The sequence below is a fragment of the Meleagris gallopavo genome, chromosome Z, assembly GCF_000146605.3.
Source record: "Meleagris gallopavo isolate NT-WF06-2002-E0010 breed Aviagen turkey brand Nicholas breeding stock chromosome Z, Turkey_5.1, whole genome shotgun sequence".
NCBI lineage: Eukaryota > Metazoa > Chordata > Aves > Galliformes > Phasianidae > Meleagris > Meleagris gallopavo.
Window position 1 is genome coordinate 58,763,058 of NC_015041.2, and position 24,557 is coordinate 58,787,614.

The window sequence follows — 24,557 nt, forward strand, 5'->3', positions numbered from 1 at the left end:
CACTCAGTTAAATCAGCAATGGAATAAACTTTTACAGGAAAAATGTTTCTGTAGTATGTTAATAGGCTGCCCAGTAAAGTAAGTGCACACATCACATTTCAGTGGTGAAGGCGACAAAAAATAAACATTGAATTCTTTATGAAGGAGTCATTTTTAAATACATTTATTGGTTCATTCCACCAAACTGAGGTAAACAGTGTATTTAAAAAATGTACACACTGATAGAGAATTACAGTTTTACCTCAAAGTGTTTCTCTCCATCAATACTAGTTCTATAGTAAACAATGAAGAAAATACAAGAGCTGCTCTGAAAGTAATATCTCCTATTTTATGATGATGGCAGACAACGTCAGAGGCAGATATTGGTGGTATGGCAGTTGAACTTGAACCTTCTCACCAATATCCCATTGCATTTTGTTGCCATATGACAGATGGCAACAGAGGGCCACTCTGACAAAATGGTATCTGACGTGGAAATCCGGATAAAGCTGAGGTGTGATACTGCATTCCTCTGTGAGGAAGTAATTGTATTCAATGACATTCATCACTGCTTACCAAACGTTGACATAGGCCAAACAGTGGATGTGAGCACAGTGAGGCAGTGGGTGGTGTGTTTCAGCAGAAGTGACCACGTCACTTCTGCTGGTATAGACTTTTATGAGCACAGCATGCAGGCTTTTGTTTATCCATGAAGAAAATGCATAACTAGTGGTAGTGACTGTGTTGAAAAATAATATTTTGTAGCTGAGAATTTGCTCTATCAAACAGTGTTATTGTTCTCCTTGTATTTGTTGTAATTTCCATGGAATTAAATAGGAGGCATCACGTATACCTACATATACCAATACAGAGATATATGAGAAAGTATAGGAACATGCCATCACCGTAAGTCAAGACATTTCATAACCTGTGAGTCTGAAGAAGAGCTGTCAGAGTTGGTTGAACATATGAGAGAAGAGTACTGCTCTGTGCTTCGCACTATAAATTCACACAGTGAGATTAATCTTCTCACTGCTTTCATTTTGGATTTTTTTGGTATGACAGCGACCCTAGGATGCAAAGTGAATGGTTTTCAGTGCATGGACTTACACACAGGTTGGAAGTAGTGCAGTCCAGGCAAAAAATTGCACTCCTTGTCATCATCACTGACACTTCGAAGAAGGAGAGAAGGGGAACCAGGGCAGAGCTAGCTTACCTTCCCCTGCTGGCCAGAGTCTCCACACTTCAAGGAGCAACAGACAGACGTGCACAAAGGAAAGCAGAACAAGGACTTTTATTTTCTCCTTTATTTTCATGCAACTGTGTGTAAGAAGGCTTCAGAAGCAATTCCCAACTTATGGTCCACCAGAGCATCCATGTAAGACAGAAAACCCTCCAGGAGTTTAGAAAAGCTTCAGCAGAAATTCAGAGCAGCCCTGGTTGAAAACCTGAATACAAGCCAACAGTAGATGAGAGGACTGAATCCAACACTAGGGACCCAAGCACAAGGCAAGTTTGCAGCTGCTGGAAGGGGTCCAGAGAAGGGCCACAAAGATGACTAGAGGGCTGGAGCATCTCTGCTATGAAGAAAAACTGAGGGAGCTGGGCTTATTCAGACTGGAGAAGAGAAGGCTCTGAAGAGACTTCATTGTGGCATTCCATTACCTGAAAGGCGCTTATGAAGATGAGGGAGAATGACTTTTTACATAGTCTAATAGTGATAAGACAAGGGACAATGGTCTTAAACTAAAAGAAGGGAGACTTAGACTCAGCATTCAGAAGAAATTATTCAGAGGGTGGTGAGGCAGTGGAACAGGCTGCCCTGAGAGCCAGTACGTGCCCCATCCCTGGAGGTGCTGCTCCACCTCTGGAGGCACTCAAGGCCAGGCTAGATGGGACCCTGGGCAGCCTGACCCAGTGGGGCAACCTGCCCCTGTACACCAGGCATCCGGAACTCCATGGACTTCTAAGTCCTTTCCAATCCAACCATTTTATGATTCTCTGAAGTTTCTTCCTATGATTTAGACCACTACAGTCTTAAGCACAAGTGCAACAAAAATCCAAGCAGACACTCTGAAGAATCCACAGTTTATTCTTTGATAACATTTATGACTGAACAGCTAACACTTATCAACATTTTGTTTTTCAATGGATACCCAAAAAAGCCATGAGATGTTTCAACAACTGTTTATTGCAAGAGTCAGTACCTGATAAAAACATGTATGAACAATGCATGGCTCTCTACTGAGTACAAAAAACAATATCTCAGTGCTTGCTTTATTGTGCTAGTGCCAGTTGAGAGAAGGAACAAACATTCTAGAGCTTATGTAGGAGTAATCAGGACAGCAGTGAATTTTACATCCTCTGAGACAGATCTTAAGTCTGGTTGCAGATTATAAAGGAAGCCAGGCTGACCTAAGAGCTGTTGAGAAGGACTCAACTTATGTGGGCTCACTGGAAAGGTGCAGCCACTTTTGACACCATTTCAGCGCAAGCATAGAAGGTGACCATAAGTGACTGAACACTCAGGAAGTTACTCAAAGACTCAAACTCCTCCAGTTTCCCTTTCCCAGCATCTCACTTTTTCCACTATTAGGGTTTGTGTCTTCCTAAGAGAGAGATATCCATCATATAAGGGATTACAGGCCATGCCAGTTTTACTAACAGTTCAGTTCTCAACCTCTCACTAACAGTAGTGAAATAAATAAACTACTTCTTTAAGGAGTTTCCTGCTATTTTGGTGTTCTCCCTGCTTGCACTGCTTCCCCAAACATCACAGCTTCTCCCACAGCTATCCAGCGGTTTACAATAACAGCTCTTTCTTTCATAGAGCCTCTGTAGTAGTCCACAGGAGCTAAGAGGTCCACCACTACACACCCTTCTTACACTGCAGCAACTCTTGCAGAAGAGGTTTTCTTATGAATGTTAAGCTTCACTTCCCCTGCAGGGTCAGAGGTTTTCATTTTCCAGATAATAAAAAAATCCTGGTACCACAGAAATCCAGGATCACAATCTGAAGTTACAGCCTTTCCTCCAAATTAGCTTGTATGTGCTACAGAGCCAACACATTCTAAGTAGGAAAGGCACACCCACCTTTTAACAGTTCAATCAGAACTGGATTTATCTGAAATCAAAATATGCTTTGACTACGTAGTTTAGAAACCAAGCAGTGGCATCAGGTTAACAAAAGTTTAAGCTGATCTTGAACCACACCGGCAGTAAGTTACTCAGACTTGACTTGGAACTCCCCACTGCCTCTTGCACTTACGAATGGCTGTGATGCCCACCACTAAATATGCCAGAACAAAGCCCCACCTCAGTCTGGTACAACACTGAATGGGAACAGAATGCCAGTGTTATAAGGTATCAGACAGAACGCAGCAAAACAACATCCTCTCCACTCATCCTGCACATTCTTGACTAGGTGGAAGAAAGAACGTCTAAATATTATTTCCAATTTTGTTTTGCTTGACTTCCAGTGATGTTTCATAGCGAACTAAAAATCTTCATTTACCACACAGGCACCAGCTCAAAAAAGCATGACAATCTGTTTGTGGGAAATAGAGAAGACAGGAATATACTGTAACCCCAAAGGTCAAGCTGTACAAAGTTTATGCGCTTAGAGGTGCTTATTTTAGAGGGGAAAGACAAAGGAAGACACTAGGTTACTGCGTCAAGACTATCTCTTCAAGTACTCCCTTTGCACAGCAGGCATTGTTAGTTGTTCCAAACCCAACAACAACCTCAAGATGTTAATCCACCTAAGTGTATGTTGATAAACTGTGAACTTAAACCAGAAAGCAGTTTGTTTAGTACCACAGAACTGCCAATGGAAGTTAAGTCAATAAAGGAAAACCCATTTAAACCACTTAATGTGTCTTAAAAACTTGACTTTTGCATCTAGAGAGTGTAATTTCATTAGCCTGACAGCTACTATCTCGACTGTTGCTATACAGGCCACAATAGCCACTGCAGGGGTGGGAGTCAGGTACACCTGGTGCTTAGAGTTCAAATCTGTGTGTTCTCCTGTCAGGTATCATTCTGAAGTTGCATAAACCCAGTCATCCTTCAGATTCTTCGCAAGAATGTTGCCAGAGACCAAGTGATCACTCAAGCTTAGCAGTAAGCACTCAACTTTTTACCCCCCCCCAAATCCCAGAATTTCACTGATATTAACCCCAAGACTGCTCACTTTGAATGGATAAAGAGGGCTTATCTACATGCTGTTAAACCATGACTCTGATACTCATCATGGCAGCATCCCTTGTACTAAGGCTATCAACACCAAACAGGTATTTATTTGAGGCTGGACTGCAAGAGAAAAGAAAAGGAACTTGCAGAAGCAGCTACACTGCTAAAGGCCAAAAGAAACTACTAAAAATAGATTGGTACCAGAAGAGGTCTTAAAACACTTGCCATGAGGTTCAGCAGAGATAGGCATGGACAGTGTGTGCACCTATTAAGCCTCACTGACTTGTTTAAGGCAAGTTTCACACACACACAACGATGCTTGGTACGGTCAAATATTTTACACTTTTTGGCTTTTTAGTTGCAACTGCAAAACAAAGAAAAATAGGGAGAGAGTTCTACCTTTACCACAGCAGGCACCTTAACTGATTATTAATGAAAATGCTCTGGATGAGGAAAAAAAAAGCCCAAACAAACAGACAACAAAGCATGGATCAAGAGAATTCTACCATGCACATTTCAGAGCAAGCTTTAGAAAAAATACACTGAAAATTCACACTTGCTTCCAACCTCCCCGTGGACACCCAGGATGATTTTGATCCCCATCTCGGTCACAAGTACACTTCAGCCAACTGACATTACTTCATAATCACCAAGGTAAACAATATTTAGTATGAACCTACAGCATGCTACACTCACGAAAAAAACACAGTTCATGCTTGTATCACAGGCTATATGTACGTAGTGTCAGTATGCTCTGCCTAGGACCAGCCCAACTCCCACACAGAAAACTCTCCAGAAGGCATTTTAGCCAGTGGGAGCATACAGGTGGTAGCAAAATAGAAGATAATCACTTCCAGTCTTCCCCTCTCCATCCAAAAAAAAAAAAAGGGTTGGTTAGGAAATAATTATATTTTTAGCAAACAAAACAGAACAGTAATAAAGCTGTCATTTTGGCACCTTGCAGTAGAGTTTTATTTTCATCTTTTTAGTGTTCTACTCATCAGTTCCTTCCAGGCTAAAGAGGTAAGTTTTATCAAGATCCCCATGCACTTTCACTATAAGCCCCATGTCACTCCATAGGATAGAGAAGGAACCATTCAAGATAACTCAAAAAGATGAAACATACCCCAGTTTAAACAGAAAATGAGGAAAAAGTCAAACAGTCTTCAGAGGGTCTGTTCCAGCCTGAGCACAGCTGGCATCTCAGTTGACAAAAAAAAGAGACCTTCGTGGAGTTCCAGTATGTCTAGTGGTACTGAGCACAGATGTGCTAGACTGTCCATGAAGGTACTTCTTATTTGGTCTCTGGTTTGTCTTGCAATAGTGGTATAATTGACTCCCATGCTGTAAGGCACTGAAGAAAGAAAGAAAGATTAAAAAATGAATTGTATATCAGCTCTTGTAATCCTTGAATCACCCTCCCAGACTGACAGAATGCAAGTTCAGAAAGCCGAGCAGGGTTCTTTAAACTTGTTGGTCGTCTTTAATAATGTAAGTAAGCATTCAGGAAGAATAGCTGTTGTTTTCAAACAAAGAAATCAAATTAAAGCTTTCCAAAGTCATCTGCTGGGACAAGCTATTAAGAATACATCAGAATACCTATGATTTTCAAATATCAGCTAGATTCTTCTGAACTGAAAGACATAGCCTGCAGCTAGGCAGTCAAACAACTTCTTGTCCAAGTTCATGTTTGTGATGTGACTGTGCGAGAGGACTAGTTTGGACACAGTAGCCACTATTATAGCAGCATGCTCTCAACACTACTTGAAAAATCTATCCAGACAAGATACATGTACATATTGCAGACACACAGTGTATCCCACTACGCCTCAGGGACTTCTCCACACTATACTTCACAGAATGGCTTAAGTTGAAAGGGGACCTTAAAATTCACTTAGGTTCAATACCCATGCCATTGGCAGGGATATCCTCTGCCAGACCAGGCTCCTCAGGGCCCTATCCAACCTGGCCCTGAAGGCCCTCAGCGATGGGGCATACACAACACATGTTTTTGGACTTTTCCTTCACCGCTGCCAAGCAGAAAGAAAACTACTATTCCAGCTCAGCAATTTGTTCAATTCAAGAATCCAAGACAGACAAGCATCCAGTACAAAGTGCTATCAAAAGAATGCCTTCAAGTGACAGCTAGTCTCATGTAGATCACTTGAGCATTACCACAAACTCAAGAGGCTACGCTAAGCTGCTGATAAAGAGCAGCTTCCACAGCTCTGAAGAATTAAGATGTTCAAGTTCTTTACTGTAAAATGGCACAAACATTTCCTGAAGAATAACCACTATCTTGAAGGACAATTAACTACCTTTACTCCTGCCAGTGCTACAATAATGTCACATACCTTCTCGTAGTACTGGATGTTTTTATCTGCCATTCCCATGAGTAGCTGCCTAAAGTCTTGCCGCTTGTTGTTCTGCCATCTCTCCATATCTGCTTTCAGATCAGCATTAAAACATTCTACTCGGTCTTGACATTTCTCAACATCTGTGGGTACCTGCAGAAAAAAATAAAAATAATTAAAAAAAAATCCAAGATTGATACTGTTGTTCAGAGCACTAGGTGCTAAATAAGCTTGAATCCCAATTTTCACCAGTGAAACAACAAACATCCAGGTTTGCCCAAAGGGCTGAATGACATGTTTTGGTGTTATATTTTGACCACAATAAACAGTAGTGATCAGCTCTGTCTGCAGAAAAAAAATTCTAGGCCTCTAGCTTTAACTTTACAGGCTACATTAAAAAAAAAAAGCAAAGCATTGATCGTAAGACAAAAGGAATTAAAGGCATTAACACGTGGGCCAAGTAAGTTCATCTGGTCCACGTGTTAATGGGACATGTCATCATACATAAGCAATGTGAGAAATACTGAAGGATAGCCCACTGCAGGTCTACAAGGAGAATGAAAAAGATTACACCACTACTCATCAACTCAAGACAAATGCAAGCTAGGACAAAGAAACTGGCATTTTTTGCTTATGATTTAGATCAAAGTGCTATATACTGCCAAACAACTACAGGAACAAGCCACAAATAGTGCTTCAAGCAGAAAAATCATGAACATCATTCTCTTTCTTCTCCTTGTGATTTGTGGTCTACACAGGCAGTAATATATTCACAACTAGCTCAAGACATCAGAAGAGGAAACTCCTGAGCACTGGCACCAATGTGATAAGTGGATTTCCTCTCTAGAAGCTGTGAACTGCACAAAGGGTAGAAACAAGAGTATCTGCAGAAGTTGTCAGGAAATTCCTTTTATTTTATTTCTGTTCTTTGTGGGTAGTTTACTACTACCTTGCAGGTGGCAAGGCACACATCTAAGCAGAAACATACCGACCCTTGTTCTCCACAATGCAGTTAGGGACACTCAGTGAAGTACTCCATAGGCTAACAGTCAGAGAAAGCCCTACATCTGGGCTCCAATATAGCTCTGCGAGACACAAGGGAGTACCTCTTTGGTGCTCATGAGCTTTGAGTAACCCTTCATTCACACAACTGGATTTATATTACAAGCAACTCTATGGCTGGTAGCTACATAGTTCTTCCACCTTCTCTGATTACTATGCTTCTGGCTACAGAATCCAGTCTGCTAAAACTCACGACAAAGATCTCTCACAGGCTTCAAACAAGAACTTGCAAGATAGTTGGCTGGAAGGTTTAGATGATTGACATCCTCCTAAAGCAAGCATGTCTCTCATCATTTTTAACAATGCTGTTACTTTAATAGGAAAGGCACAGCTGTCAAGAGAAAGAGTCATTCATTCTGGAAGCAAAACCATATAACAGTACCCAAACCAATTCAGTTTCTAAATGCTCACTAGCTTCTTGCTTCTGCTGAGATCCAAAACCATATTAAAGATCTAAAAGAAAGCATTCTTTCCCATAGTCAGTTCTCCACCAGGTTGAAAGGACTGTGTATATAGAGAGCTACAATAACAATCCAGTGATCAGAAAATGGATTATGTATGTTCTAATTGAGAAACTATAGCAATGAACTCCAATTAGGTTTCCACAGGCTTCTTGAAGCATCTAAATACACACTGGTCTTATTCAGGATTTTAAGTGTACGTATATGGTATTTACTCTTCCTGCTCTTTGGAAACACACACTGAAACAAGTTTCTCCACAATCCCCCCTCAAACACACACAATCACTTTTCACTTCAAAGTCAGTGCTGCCATATTCACTGTTCCCAGAGACCACATTACAAATCCTTGAGACAGACAGACCTAGATTATTAGAAGTGGATTTCATCTTACTAAAAGGAAGTGTCTGTGCTTCACTGTCTTAGTTGAATTACTATAACAACATGCCAAAGCAAGCAGCACTTCTCCATTGTATTTTTGCTTACCCACAGAAAAGCTGAAGACTCCACACTGTTACTCTAATGTTAAACACCACACATACAGAAGCAGCTACACAGTGCTTTTGCTGGAAACTTCATAATTCTGAGCAATATTTCCTGACAGACATTCATAGCAGCCCTAAAAGCCTTCTGTATTTACAATCCATGGAGTTTTAAGCTGATTTGAAAACCACATAATGACATCAGTGGAGTCCTGTGAAGATGGTGTGATTATGCGTACTGAGTCCCAGAATGCCATCCACTGGAAGAAGTTAACAAGCAATGATAAAAAACTAGCTTTGTTTGGGTTTGTTTTGTGTTTTTTTTGTTTTGGTTTAGTTCATTTATTTTAAGGTAACTTCTGCCAATCAGCCAAATATACTGAAAGGAACATAAATGCTATTATGACATCCACTGCGTAAGCCAGCTCGTTAGTATTCTGTCTACTAATAGTTTCTAGGAACTTATAGCCAGGATAACTCACTAAATGTAAGATGCACAGCTACCAACTGCTCTAACTTATCAGTTCTTATAGATAAGGACATTCCACTCAGGCTGGAAAGAATCTAGAAGTTGTGAGCTAGTATCTTACGAACATGCAAGGAATTATATTTTTTTTTTTTCAGCTTCCCCTTTTATATGCTGTAAAGGTCTTACATTAAGAAAAAAGATACAACAAGTTACCAAAATATATGATTATGATACTCTGGAGAGGAAATGTAAGAATTCAAAAAATTCTTGAAGACTGGTATTTAAATATTGCACTTCACACAATAATCCTAGCAAGAGGTGAGCTTAAAGAACATTTTAGTAGGTGAGAAATTAGCAAAATTTAGCAGCTCTGCTATATCAGGATCATGACAGAAATCAGTACCTGATATCCTCAAATGGCTTACTGGATGTGCTAGATTGGTTCCATCCACAAAATAGGTTAGAATACCTACATATACAAAGCTACACTTAGGAAGTAACAGTTATACACACAAGAATCAGCAGTGGGGCAGATACAAGATACCTAAGCCATCCTCCTATCACTTTTGTCAGAGTCTATGATAGATACAGGTTGAGGATTGGAAAAAAGGGTTGCTTTTCCACAATCTGTACCCTTCAGTTTCAAAATTAGATTAAAGACTTGAACCTCTTTTAACATTATTATACAGTGCCTGTAATGTTAGAATTCATTCTTCAGTTGTTAACAGAAAGATGGAGGAGAGCCAAAAAACCCAGGCAGAAAGAGGGTACGAAACCTGTTTTCATTGTTGGTCACAGTAACACTGATATAAGATACATCTCTTGCAGTTCTCTTCATGCAGAAAGCAGGTGGCAGCATAAGCACACAAGTTTGAAATCACAGAATCTCAGAATCACTCAGGTTGGAAAAGACCTTAAGGAACACGAAATCCAACCACAGCCTAACCATACTACCCTAACTCTTACAACCCTCTGCTAAACCATGTCCCTGAATACCACATCCAAATGCACGTGTTTTTAAACACATCCAGGGATGGTGACTCGACCACCTCCCTGGGGAGCCTATACCAGTACCTAACAACCCTTTCTGTAAAGAAGTTTCTGCTGATATCCAACCTAAGCTTACCTTTGACTCCATTTGCCCTCGTCCTGTCACCAGTGAGAAGAGACCAACCCCGCTCTTGCTGTAAGCACCTTTCAGATACTGGAAGAGAGCAATAAGGTCTCTCCTCAGTCTCCTTTTCCCCAGACTAAATAGCCCCAGTTCCTTCAGTCTCTCATCATAGGCCATATTCTCAAGCCCTTTATCCAGCCTTGCTGCCCTTCTTCGGACCTGCTCCAGCATCTCAGTGTCATTTCTGTACTGAGGTGTCCAAAGCTAAACACAGCACACGAGATGGGGCCTCACCAGTGCCAAGTACATGAAGCCCAGCCAAAACCTGTTACCCAGTGACCCCTGCTGCCTAAGTACAGCATCACAACGAAAGATCTCCCTAGTGGAAGGAGCAAAACAGGAGTTACATGGTATAGCTCAGTGATGCCAGTGTCTAGGAACTTGATTCAGCAATCATAGACCAAAATTACCAGAAGCTGCTTAGTTACCATCATTTAAAGCTACTCAACAGTCCAACTAGGTGCTCCAAAACAGGTCAGAGCCACCCCTCTCTAAATGGTGGGAAATCAGTAATAAGAGACATTGCTAGACAAGGTTAAATGCGTTTGTACCTAGGTCTTCATTTTGCACCAGCTTACCACCAAACTCTTGCTCTGCCTCAAAGTGTTAATACTGCAGAGAGGAAGCTACACCCAGAAAAAGCAAGCTCTATTTCTTTACTGTTATCAGAAAGCAGTGGGAGTGCAGGTTGATTCTGCAGAGCAATTTTAAGTGCTAACCTTTGGACGGTCTTCTTTTTTCAAGGCTACTGCTTCCAGTTTTGCTTCATACTCTGCTTGAACTTGGTCTCTCTTCTTCAACACATTCTATGGGCAAGAGAAAAGACAATTATGAGAAGGACGTTCTTGCCTTCCCCTTCCCATCTGTAAGAAACTACAGCGTTACTGCTGTAGTGGTAACTCAGTCCCAAGTTTGCCTTTTTGTATATTGTCCTGTTTTCAGCAATTAGAGGGTCAGATAAAGACCTCAACTTTCAAGGATGCAGTTCGGGTGTTTTGTTTTGCTGTTTTTAATAATAAAAGAATTAACCTTATGAAAAGCACATTTTACTTTGAAAATGTGAAAGAACTGAACTACCCATGTGACTTTCACGTTGTAAACATTTTACAGACACAGGCTTCCCAGAACTGAGAATAAAAGAGTCTATTCTTCTATCTACAATCCAAGTTCTTCGCTACAGTCCTGTTATAGGCTTACAGTATAAAAACAACAAATAGAAATTAGTCTTATTAAGAATATAGACTACTAAGAAGTTGTAACATATAAAATTTGTCCAAAACGTACAAGCCTTATACCTATTAATCATCACCTTCTCCCTCCTCCTTCCTAAGGCCACCACTGCTATTATTCTGAAGAACTTCATTCTGTGTGAAGGAATAAGTAATGCAGCTAGAGGCAGGAGATGTTGCAATCATAACTCTTTTAAGCCTCAGCCCATTATACCTGAAAAGATGCTCCATTCACAAATTTACTGCTGGCTTAGGTAAAAACAAACAAACAAACAAAAAAAACAAAAAGGGATAGGACAGCACACATGCTGTTTTATCAGTCATGCTTGCTTGGAAAAACCATGACATTCCCATGCATTTCACAATCTAAGCACTTATGTGAAACAATACTCAAGTCCTTGAGGTTGTCAGTGCAACAAAAACCTGACCACTTCATAGTGTCCTGTAAGCCTGAATCAACTGAGATTATTTTCTCAGACAAATAACCACTTCAAGCAATTGCATTCAGCCCCCATGAACATGAAGTTAGCACAGTACACAGGTTCTGAATGTGCATTAGCCAATGATTAACAGGTACCAACAGAGCAGATTCAAAGGGCATGTATTTTATTCCTTCTTAAGTGCCCACTATGGACCATTAGCGACACGCTTGTGAATAAGCTTAAACTATCCATTAATGGTTGACCTGAAAGCAATGAGAAAATACTGCCTTCCCTTTTATTTGTCCCATACATGAGAGGATGTATTTACTCAGGCAGCCCCAGGCAATCTCTTCACAGCTGCCAATTAATGCATTACACTTGAGCAGCTTCTCAGAAGAGCTCTGTATTAAGTATCCCCAGATTTACCAGTACCTATGCAACATTTGATTGTTAGGGCCTCAGTGAGTCAGAAATACCAAAAATAGAAAAAACACCACACAAGAAGTCACCACTTCAGCTGTATAAAGAACAAAATCACTGGTTGCTGTATAACAAATAAGACTTAGCCTGCTTTCAGTGACGTAGGTCTTTCAATTTGTATTTGGTTGAAACATTCCCCATTGACCTACATGTTTGAAAGAGCTTCAGAAGTTTGCCACCAGCCTCTTTTCTCAGGTTGTGATGCTATGCCACTTGCACTGCATATACCTTCTTATTACAACTAGAACTCACCATTTACTGCATGCCTCTGAAGAGACTGTTCATATGCTGCTTTCTTTAAAAACGTATTAATAGCGTCCAAGCACACAGCTGGGAACTATATAACCTGATAGGCCTTTCAGGCCCCATTAAGCATATAGAGTTCATATATGATTTTAGAATCAGCACTAAATTATTTAGAACTGCCTTTGTCCTCTGCACATACCTCCACTGAACACCCGCATACAACAGAAAAATGTTACCACACACTTGTGCCAGAATTCCAGACACTATCTGGCTGTGTGGACTGTGTTTTAGTCAATGTCACTCCTAGCCTCCACCACACATTTTACATTCAAGCCCACAATCCCAGTTTCTATCCATTCCTGCAAATCTTTCAAACAAATACAGGGACAAGATATGTGGCTTCCCTGGAACGAGTTCATGTGTATTCCAACCAGGCTTTCTGGTCTTTGCCTCTGTAGGTTCAGTTCCCTCAGGCTGGCCCCACAAGGTAAAAACAGTGCTCCTTAAGAAGAAAAAGGAAGCACTCATTGCTAAAAAAAAAAAAAAGTTGAAGTGAACCCGGCAGTTATTCCAGCGAGGCATTACCCAGCTCAAGACAGCTCCACAAATCAGGTTTCTAAGCTACATAGCTAGGGTGCAACTTGCAGTGGAAAAAGCTGTCAAGGTTGCACTGAATTCCTAGAACCCAAAAAGACTTACCTTCCCTCAAGTATCTTGTCCAAAAGCTGTCCACACAGACATTTCACAGCAGGCTTCAAAGCAGACGATGAATATAGCACTGCTCACGAAGAGAACAGTTTTTTCAAGAGGAAGCTTCTTGCACTCCATGAGAAACCTCATTTTCAGTTACTTACTCAGTTTCATCAAGTCTGGCAACACAGTGCTGTAGCTGACTACCACATCAATACTAAGAGATTTACATTTTAGAATAAGAAAACTGTGCTTAGTATGGCCTGTCAGATTTCAATTTTGGTATCCAGGAGAGATGGAAACAAAGAGCAGTCTGCTTTACCTAATAACAGTTTTTATTCTTGATTTTCAGATGTGATAGAAGTACTGAAGTGACCAAGCTTGACACTAAGCAACATAATCCTTATTGAATTCCTATTTTGCAAATACAGCTTCTAGATCCAACTATTTCCAAAGCACCAACACAATGAGCAACTTCAGCCACTTTGAGAAAAACTGACAGAAGGAGAGAATCCTTTAGAACACTTGAAAGTCAAATCAACAGCATAGAAATTAAGATACAAAGCAAGGGCTTCTTCAACTGAAAAGGTACTTCAGGAAGCTAGAGAACACTTAAAGCAGCATTAAAGACTTGCAGCAAAAAGACAAAAAAAATATTGCAGCTAGACTGTTAGCTTGGAGAATGCATTCAGTATCTTTGTCATCATCTGAGCACTCCTAAACCTAAAGTAAAGCTTTCCCACCTCTCTCTACATTTGTGCAAAACACCACCTATAAATCAGTCTGATACTTCAGATGCCATGGAATCTGTATCATGAAAAGGTAGATGTTCTGGGGTAAGAGGCTTTTTTTCTGATAACTTCATGTCTTGTTTAAATACACATACACACACTCTCTCCTGCAGAAAGAATCCGAACATCCCAGATTCTAGCCTCATCTCCAAGCACTCTGGTATTGCAAAGGAAATGCACCTAGCTTACACTGGATATAACCACGGTTATAATATGAGTATGAAAATAAATCGTAGCTTCAGAAAATGAGTGCAAAGCCTTCTGCAAGAATCATTTGCTTAAGCCAGGCAAGACAGACTTGCAACCAGCCATTTGAAATCAAGAAGAGAAATCTGCAAATAACTATTTCCAGTTCTTAGTTTCAGAGGTATAGAAAGACTAAGAGGGAGGATAACCCTGCTCAGACTAGGTTTCCAGCAAGCTGTTATATATTTCTAAAGGAGGGTATATCATGCTCTCATAATGGTTGCTCCAAAAGAAAGTCCTCAAAGGAATTTATTTGTTAATGCTCTATAAAGTGTGTTAGTAATGCACACTATTCCATGGGTGCGTGGTGAGAAGCTCAAGCAGCCAAAATTAGAGTTGTCTGTTTCAGCAAACTTTCTGCCATGCAATAAGATTTACGATCACTGCTCACTTGAAGAGTTCTCATCCTGATAGAGACTTAGCTCACAGACATCACCCCATGAATAAAAAATAGCACTGTCTTCAGTCACTTGGTTCCCTTTACCTTCATTGACTCCGAGTACAGTATATACTCCCTAAGCACCGGCAGGAAGTCATCCGTCATATCTTCACTGAGTTCTTCAAGAGCCGTGCAGCAGTTCCCAATGCATGCAGACACCCCTTCCAGTGGCTCTGATAGCTCAACCTCCAGCCCACTCCAGGTTGAATAAATAGGTCCATATTCCCGTAATTCCACCAAGTATTCTGCAGAGGCAAAAGGGAAAAGAAAATGAAAACAGAAAGAACTAGGCAAAAGTATCACAAACACTTATGCTAAAAAAGAAGAAACTACGACCAAGCTTGGCAAACATTAACTCTCATAGCAGTCTAGCATCTTAATAATCAGAGCTCCACAGCTGCATGGAGGCAACTGGTCCATATTACACCAGCTCAGCTAATTTTTCCCCGAAAACTTCGGTATACATAAATATTTCTTCTGTAGAGTAGCCAAAGTCATATCTTAGACATGTAAAACTCAGTTGTTTCATCAAGACAGATCCATTAAGATTATTGTCTTCAGAATTCCACTGGTACAATTCCAGCTAAAATCTATAGGTTTTCTTCTTCCCAAAAGTCCTCTGAGAAATAACAATCAGTAAGAAAATAGGTTAACATAACAAGAAAAACTTTAAAAACATTCAGATTTGAGATAAGACAAGATACTCTGTTAGGTTGTTTTAAACCTGCAAGAGGCATTAGAATTTATGCTCTGTGTGGCTTATTACATGTTATAATCATTGAGGTATGTTAGTTATGCTATCAATCAGGAAAAGATAGAGATCCCAGCCAGAATTATCAAAGTTGAACACTTTAGTCCTTACCCAACTGTTCCTTGATAATCCGTTGTGCTATCCTGTCAATGGTACCGAGTTTTAGAGAGAATGTATCTAGATACTCTCCAATGGCTGCAAACTCCAGTGGACGACTTCTTAATTTGTAACCTCCTGTGACATACTTGACTGACTCCCCCATCTTTGACAGCAATGCCATTCCTTGTTTTTTGTATGCATTAAGATCCTGGTAGGTAAGAACAAACAGTATTTGTGTGCTGGAAGACCAATACAGCAAAAAATACTTCCCAGTCAAGATCAAACATTACAAAGGCAAAAGATTACATGCAGCACATAGCCCTGGACACAAAACCTTATCTTGTACAAGTCAGACAGCTACTTCTAGAAAGAGATATACTATCCAGGAGAATGGTATGAAGTATACTGTGAGCAGTGAGTGCCCCCACCACTGTATGGCTAGACTTCCCCATGTTCCTGCACTGCAATCAGGGGCACAGTGACATGAGTAGATCTATTTCCACCAAGACTTCTTGACAATCATTCATTAAACTTTAAATGGCAAGGTTTTGCTAACAGAGGGTCTGCAGAAGTGGACTCTGAGTAGAGTCCAGCAGCTGCCCCATGCCAGGTCAAAGCCAGTTCCAACTGCTACAAAAAGGACCCACCACTGCCAGACCTGAGCCATGAGTGATGCTGGGTGTGCTCTGGGACAGAAAATTTAAGGTAGGAAAAAAGTGCTGCACAATAGCAGCATAGAGAGAGAAATGAGCAATGTGAGAGAAGCAGCCTCTCACATTGAGAAGAAGCCCTCTCACAGCCAAGGTCAGTGCAGAAGGAGGGCAGGAGGTGCTTCAGACATGGAGCAGTAGCTCCCTGCAGCCCAGGAGAGGTCACTGGTGGAGAAGGCTGTCCCTTGCAGTGCAGCCATGGAGAAACCCCCACTGCAGCAGGGGATGCGGCCTGGGGGAGGCAGAAGCACTCTGGTCAAGAGCTGCAGCTCAATGAGAGCAGCCCAGAGCAGAGCAGGAGGCCAGGAGAGCTGCTGCTGCCAAGGGGGACCTATATGGAACAATACCTGAAGGGTGGACCCTGTGGAATGGAGCAATATTGGAGCAGTGCTCAGGGAGCTGCAGCTTATGGGAAGCCCACGCAGTATCCATTTAGAAAGGACTGCATCCATGGGAGGGACCCACATGCAGCAGGAAGTCGTAGAGATGGTGCATTATGGACTGACTGCAGCCCCCATCGCCCTGTACTGCTCAGGTAGAAAAGGGTGGAAGGATGGGAAGGTGTTTTTAGTTTGCTTTTAGTTCTTACTGCTCTAGTCTTTAATCAGTAGGCAATACATTACATTAATCTCACTTAGGTTGAGTCTGTTCCGCCTTCAATAGTAAGGGTGAGTTATCTCCCTGCCTATTTCAACTCAAAATATTTTGTTCTCCCAATTTTGTTGAGAAAGAAAAATGAGAGCAGCACAGAGGAACTTATCTACCACAACAAACTTCTAAGATACAGCCTATAACACCAGCACTATGCACATCCATTAGTTGGCTTTGATAGGCTAATACAGAGCTACAGACTGCATGTCTATTTGCTCAGCAGCCTCCTCACACCAGCTGTGTAGTCAGACAGGACCAAGGAGACCATACAGAGGAAAAAGTACAGCCTAGGAAAACTAGCACAGCCAATCCTCAGAAGATTTCACCTTTAGAGCACATCAGAAAACGTAGATTTAATTGGGAAAAATGCCATCCACTGTGCATTTTACTCTTTCCAGCAGGGGTCACTATTCAACATAAAGACATGCTGAAGAGCTGAAACAGCATGAGCAAGAAAAATTTTCAAACAGAGCAGACATACAAAGGCCAAGAATCAATACGTGGTAGCATAAAATCAGATTACAGCTTAAGTGTTCTTGGAAAAAAAAAGAATACAAAATTCCATATTCAAAACATGCACTATGCTATTCTTTTGAAGTACTTACGTTAAACTAAATCTGATTAAGATAACCTAACATTTAATTACGTTTGCATTTAAAATGAAGTGGTTCCTTGACTCTTGCCCTCTGTCTGTTTGACGTGTTACGTGCATGTAGGCATCAGAAACAAGACTCTAATTCAAAATTATTCACTCATTCTCTCATGCATTCTACCATCTTACTAACTCAAACAGGAAATTTAAAGAAAGGTTGGTTCCCCTTTTCAGCCAGAAGGTGGTCTAATGACTTTCTGCAATAATAACTAAATACTGAAGTATTAATAAGAAATAATAATAAGAAATAATAATAATAACTAAATTCTGAAGTCCTGATAGAGTGAACTGATTTCTGATTACTAAATAAATAATATACTAGCACTAAAGACAGACTGGAAAACACATGTCCTTTTCTCCCAGCATCTCTGGACACTCCATATTGTCAAAGCAAAGGATATTACACATGGCTGAGGATAAAGGCTTTACCATTCATTTTACAAAGGTGCAACGATGCCAGAAGACAACTAAACAATTAAGCATTTTACATCTTGCTTTGACAACTGAAAAGCAGAGCAATCTATCACATGCTTGATTATCAAGAGCTAATTCTACTGCTGAAATAAGCCTAAAAATGCAATGTTCACCATGAGTGGAAGGGTGCAGAAAAAAAAAAGAAGGGAATTTAAGACTGAGTCTCACATTACTATCAAGCAGAGCATCAGAATGAGCTCAAATTAAGATTCACATTTGAGTGAAGTAGTGTAATGTGACACTGGGGAAATATGCTTTTACAGTTCTCCTCACTTATCAGGTCAAACTCATGACTGCAGGCCACCCTGATCTTATTTAAAATGCAGTTCAAAAGACAGACAAAGAAAATTACATGGCTTCTAGATGCTTTATGCAAAAGATGAGCATGAAGTTATTGACCAAGAACAAGCAATGGAGTCTTCACCCTTTGCTTTGGAAGCAAAAAGTGCAAGCAGTATAGAAAGTACAAACAAGGATGGGAAAAAAAAAAAACAACAACCAAATTTGCAAGCTTTTGTGCAAGAGATCTTTCTTCCTCTTTTACTTCTGTCCACCCTGAAAAGAGGATTTTACATAGTCCACAGTTTTTTCTGTTCTGAATCTCTCTTGCATCACAGGAGTATACTTCAGAATATATTTTTAAGAGCCTCTATATAAGGATCCAAAATAAGGAGGGCTGGAGAAGAGAACTTCTATCTGCAGACCGCTCTTTTTCTAGCAAAGTGAACCTGCACAGTTGTAACACAGATGTAACATCAAAGGTCCCCCAGACAACTCTGGCCTTTTAGGGCAAGCTTTGCCCCACAAATACAGTTTTATTAATGACTCCTTACTTTTATTTCAAAAGAGGTTGCAAAGGTGTCTGTTCTGTTGTCCATGTCAGTGACTGGGTTCGGAAGTTACTGGCTTACCTTGGCTGTGAGAAATACGTTGAAATGCTCATTAAAAGAAAGCACCGGATGATCAGTTATTCTCTTCAAGAATTTATCTAATGCTTTCCTCCTGGTCTCCACAAACTCTTCAGAAAAGCGATCAACAACGCCCTTCACCACAAATTTCTCAGGAAGTGGCTGAGAGAAACAAACAAAACACAAGATTCAAAAGACCAAAAAAATACTTGTACTTGAAACTTACTAAACAACCTAACTCCACTCTCAACAGGAAGTGAAATTCTGTTAGTAGGAACCATACGTAAGAAGGGATGCAAGCCCTGCTCTGCATCATGCTTTAGTAGCTCTGGCCTAACCCTAGCAACTCAGCTGAAGACAGCAGAGTCTATTACTATATGTCTTAGTACTAAGAACACTAAGTACTTCCAGGACAGCCTAGGGCAATTTCCTCCAGTCACCATTCATGAAGAAGCTCCACTTCTTTGCTGCCATTCCTTTTAGCTGCACGCTATTCACCACAGTAAAATGCATGCATATAGATACACACATATGCTTACATGCACACACTGAGAACTGACATTTATATTGAGTGGCTCAGTTCAAGGAAACCTGAAAAAACCTAACAACTCTACTTCCTCCTTCTCCTCTCTATTCTATATTTAGAGCTCCCAGACAGGGTTTTTCTATAGAATTCAGGAGTGTTGGAGTCTCTAGTCCTCGTGACAGAACTACATCCATCAAAGAAATACAAACGGGTTTGTCATGGCAAATGCTCAAGCAGACCAGGCCAGACATTTTCTGAAGTACTTGCCATACGGTCATCTACCAGTTAGCATTCCTGAGCATGCCTGTGTAGGTGATAAAAGTCTGCCAACATATCCACTCTTTCATTTTATTTCTACTTCACCTCCACCAGTTTATCTCTGAAGTTCCACACATGTAAGCTTAAGATAGCCTCAAGAACTACTATCTCTGTGGTATTTAGCTTCTTTTTACACTTGGTTTCCAAACTTCAAAGCATCCCTTCGGACAGACTAGCTCTTTAAGCTTCAGCCTCAGCATGACTGTTCACGCACAAATACAATTTTTGCTTTTTTTTCATTCAAGACAGCATAAACTCAGTTCATTTATATAGGATTTCCTTCTGCAAGCAAGGTGGCTTTACATAAACACTGAGCCTTTAGGATCCACATTAAATTATACCCAACAGTGCTTTTGGTATATTAAATCACATACTTCAAACTAGATGAAAGTGCTTGTGATACAGCCCAGCCAGCAGGACATTTAGCCTCTGGCAAGACCCAGCAAACCATAAACAGAAGAGCTGGACAACTTTCTTGAAGATCCCTGCCCTCCCAGGGAGGCCCAATTTTCTTGTTTTAATACTGTTTATAATTCAAGTTGCTTCTTTTATAGCACTCATTCACATCCCAAAAATCAATGTTCGCACTTCAGACAGCAGAAAAGCAATATTTACTTTCCCCTTCTAAGCGTCTAGATCTAAACCTCATCAAATAGGCTATGAAAGTACAGGACTGTGAAGCTACTGTCACTAGTTCTATTACAAAGGAAAGTAACAGTCAGGGATATGTAGGTACATGATAAATTTAATAGCTAAGTTCCACTTTCATTATAACTCCAACCTATTTCAGTAGATCAGTATGCCACAGAACTACCTGCAAATGAGAACAGCTGAACAGCTGCTGAGAAGAGTTTGGCCACCCTGTAGTTTGGCCAATAATGGGAAAAACACAGCATGAGACAAGAAATTACAGTAAGCACTTCTAATGAGCCACAGTTCTAGTTCTTTATTTCATAGATCTTCTGAGGTCCATCTGAAATAGTAGACACTGCTATCAAGTAATATCTTAATTGTGTGTTACTTATCTCCCTTAACTAACGGACAACGTTTCCTTGTGTGGGTCATAGGCAACAGAGTTCAGTGCAGTCAGAAATGACTCAAAGCACCCAACACCACCACCCAAAGACAAGATCCTTGGACATATTAGGCTTACCTTTATAGAAATAGATATCTTTTTTTTTTCTTTTTAAACAGTTGCTTGAAATAACACTTGAGAGAAAGTTTCAGGTCATAGTAACCAAAGAGGAAAAAAACCCATTTTCAGTCTTATTTGGTCTGCTTGGGCTGCTAAGTATTCACTATTAAGACTCCCTGCTCCAGGAAGACATCATTCTTTACAGGAAGATTTTAGGCCTTACCAAGGTAAGGAAAACAATCCTCTTTCTGCATTTTGTCTGACAGAAGGCCTCCAAGGACTGCATCACTTCAGTTCATAAAAACAGATGTTCCTAGTTTGGCTAGGAAACATCCTTTCGGAATACACCACAGTCACAGTACACTTGAAATTGCCATTAGCCTCCATTCTCCATCTACTTGTAAGCAATGAATACATAAAGCATTTGACAAACTCCCCATCATACCACTGTATGGAGGAGATTAAGAGACAAGTCCATGTCTGTTATCACAGTGAATTTGCATGGAGGCAGACCAAGAAGGCAGTGTGACCTGCTTCCATATGTTTTAGAAGAGGCACACTTAAGATACTGCCTTGCTCTGCAGCAGGTTTTTATGTTCAATATTAGAGCAACTTGAGCCGTTTGTACCACAACATGCAGTCCACTGTGCATCAAATTCTCTCTCACAGCAAAGCAGTTTGATTCCCTTACTATAAATTACCTCCTGCTGCTAGAGTATGAGCTGATTGCCATTACTGCCTTGAGGCAGCACTGGCAGCCCTCCATGAGAAATTCACAGAACCTTAACCTGGACATTTTCAGCTATTCAGAGAACAGAAATGGACAAAGGACTGGCAAGCTGATATTAACCCTCCCTATCCTGGATAAGCATACTCCCTCCTCTCTTCTCCCCAAACATTTACTAGATGTTTTTTGGCAACAGACATTGGCGTAATGTAATTTTGTAAGATACTTCTGATCTTTGAAAGACAGAATTATTATTCCAACTGGAGGCATGTCCTAGAAAAGTAAAAAGTTAAATAGTTCCTGGAACAGCTTAACTGAATACTTCTCACAGTCTAGTCCTTGCTGAGGGGGAGAGAGCAAAGACAAACTTGCTCTCATATCAGATGGGCAAGTAAAGGTATGTTAAGAGCATTGTTATTTCCTGACAACTGATCTACTACAGACCTTCCTGGATTTCTTTGTTCAGAAGAGCTGATGGCATGATCTTAGTCTTCCTACTTTTTCCACCATTTTGTACAAAATGAAATACAGACTGCTATGGATCAGTATCAGTCTACTCATATGAAATGGTGATCAGACTGCCTGTAAGCTTCAGAGACAGAAATGGTGCAGTAGTTTAGCTAATCCTCTGTCTACTGAACATATGAAATAGAGATCTTAACTGATGGTGTGGCAGCTAAGTCTGAGCTCTTAAATACTAGCACAAGTGATCTTGAAACATGTTCTTTAAAACCAGCTCAAAAAGCAGACCTGAATGTTGACACTAGGATTTGAAGAACCTGTGCAGCTTTTACAAGGCCTTATACTCAGAAATTCAGATGTAATAATTGTGCAAGCAAGTTGAGCACATTCTGCTTATGCTTGGACAAGTATTGTCATCAGCCTAATTCCTACAGGAGGCTACCAAAGCTCACCTCTCAGGTAATGCACTTAAGAAGAAGTTTAAGCTTCACAATCAGTCAAAAATCAGCAGTGCCTCCCACTCCTCTAGCAGAAGGCTGAATAAAATGCTATATTTAAAGATAAAGGAGTGTTACACCCTTTAAAGACAAATATACAACTGTCCTTAACAGCAGATTTTTGCTTACTACCTACGGGAATGAGATGTGTTGGCTGAGACTCTTCCAGCTTGTTTCTCAACCAGTCAAAATCTTGGTACCGCCGGCGAACAGAATATTCTGGCAAATCAAACTCAGCTCGGGTGGTCTGGAAAACAAAATCAGGATAAGTTTAGTGTACACAAAAACCCCTCAATCTCAAAATTTAGCAGCAATGCAGCACAACCATCATTGATGAGGATGAGGACATAGAAGCCTTGCAGTAGAACTCCATCCCCAAAATGAAGTTTACAAGCTGCACAAAAGAAATGGCCTTTTAAGCAGAGGTAAAGTCAGCAATGAGGAAAAAAAAAAAAAAAGAGTACTTGGGATGCATTCTTAGAATTTATCAGTATTAGAATACATGTTCTCAAATTTTGTGGGGGTAGTCTGGGAAGATGAGAATGTTGTGCACCACGTTAATCTCTTGGTAGTCACATATTTGAAGAGAATATATGAAATCTTTATTCCAAGGACGAGACTACTTAGCAATCAAGAATTAAAAGCCAAGATAGTTCATGACTTGTTTACTTGTGAAGCAGTTTAACTGCAGGTGAGGAATGTTTCACCACTACTCTGTATTCCAGAAACCACAGGCTTGTTAAACTCCTTCAAGGCTATAAGATTAGAGCATAAGCCATTGCTAGTTTTGCTGAAGGAAAAGTTTTGTTGATTTTTGAGGAGAAACCAGTTTGTCTATATGAAATTCACACAGGGTATGCCAAATTTCAGTATATTAAGTTAAATAATTCAAGTTCCTATTCATTAAAACAAGGAGTTACATTTGCCATTACAAGTTTGAGGCAGAAGACAAGTATATAGAAAAACTGTTGGCAAGTGTTCTAAGTCTGTAGAATAGAAACCTAACTTCATGGGGCTGCTCACACAGTACGCATTACAGTTGTCTAACAGCACTAAACAAAGTGTGTATTAACTGGGGGAATCTGACAAACAACTTAGCAGATAGTCCTGATTGAAAGGCAGACAGTCCTTATGGTGATGTCTCAATGAGACGTACAGCTCAGAGAAACCTAGAAAGTCATATTTAGTTACTTGTAATAACATCAAGACCATCTTGCAATGAAAGTAGCGTGTTGGTACTGCAGCATCGCACCTACAGCCAGACATCAAAAACTTTGCATTCTGGAGAACTCATCAGTTCTCCCAGCTTTCAACTAGCACTGAGTCCAGCACTAGGCTGTTTTGCTATTCCTAGCCAATGAAAACCATGCTAAATTTCAGCAGTGATTTTGTATTTTCTTCCAGACTGATGACAACTTCCACATACAGCATTATTTGGAGAGAGCCAAGTGGGTACCCTTTAAACACAGTTCATCCTTTCATTTGCTTTCTGGATGGTACCAACTCTCCAGCAACTACACATCTGCCTATCAATCCTCACAGGGCATTCTGTGCAAGTTCTATGCCAGCAACCTCCTTAGGAAGAACCAGAGGCCTTAGCACGCCACCAGCACAACAGTAGCTTTAGCTTTAACGTATACTGAAGAGTATGCTACTGTGATATTACCTAAGAAATGGTTTGTTTTCTGTTTCTTTGTACCTTTCTTTCCTACAACAGAAGACATCAAGCTCACCTCATCCCTGTTCTGACCCAGTAGCTATGGTAAGGAGTATGAGTATATTTAAGTACATATGCTAACACAATGAATGCTCATCAGGGGAGCATAACTATTTGTGAACAAGGGACTGCCAAGACTTAGATATCCACTGTGGATTTGTATTTTAGTCAGCTACACATCAGAGCATCACAGCTTCTTTTAACACAGCTGAGTGCCT

General features: G+C 40.5%; 1 protein-coding gene across 1 annotated transcript; it reads right to left on the reverse strand.

Moving 5' to 3' along the window:
- Positions 1–2,051: 2,051 nt before the first annotated feature.
- SNX30 (sorting nexin family member 30) lies at positions 2,052–22,875 on the reverse strand (the record flags this gene model as incomplete). Its single annotated transcript, XM_019610646.1, has 7 exons — positions 2,052–5,524; positions 6,525–6,677; positions 10,889–10,975; positions 14,758–14,957; positions 15,575–15,770; positions 18,961–19,119; positions 22,759–22,875. Coding segments are annotated over 7 exons (972 nt in total), but the record flags the coding sequence as incomplete, so codon positions are not given.
- Positions 22,876–24,557: the final 1,682 nt, after the last annotated feature.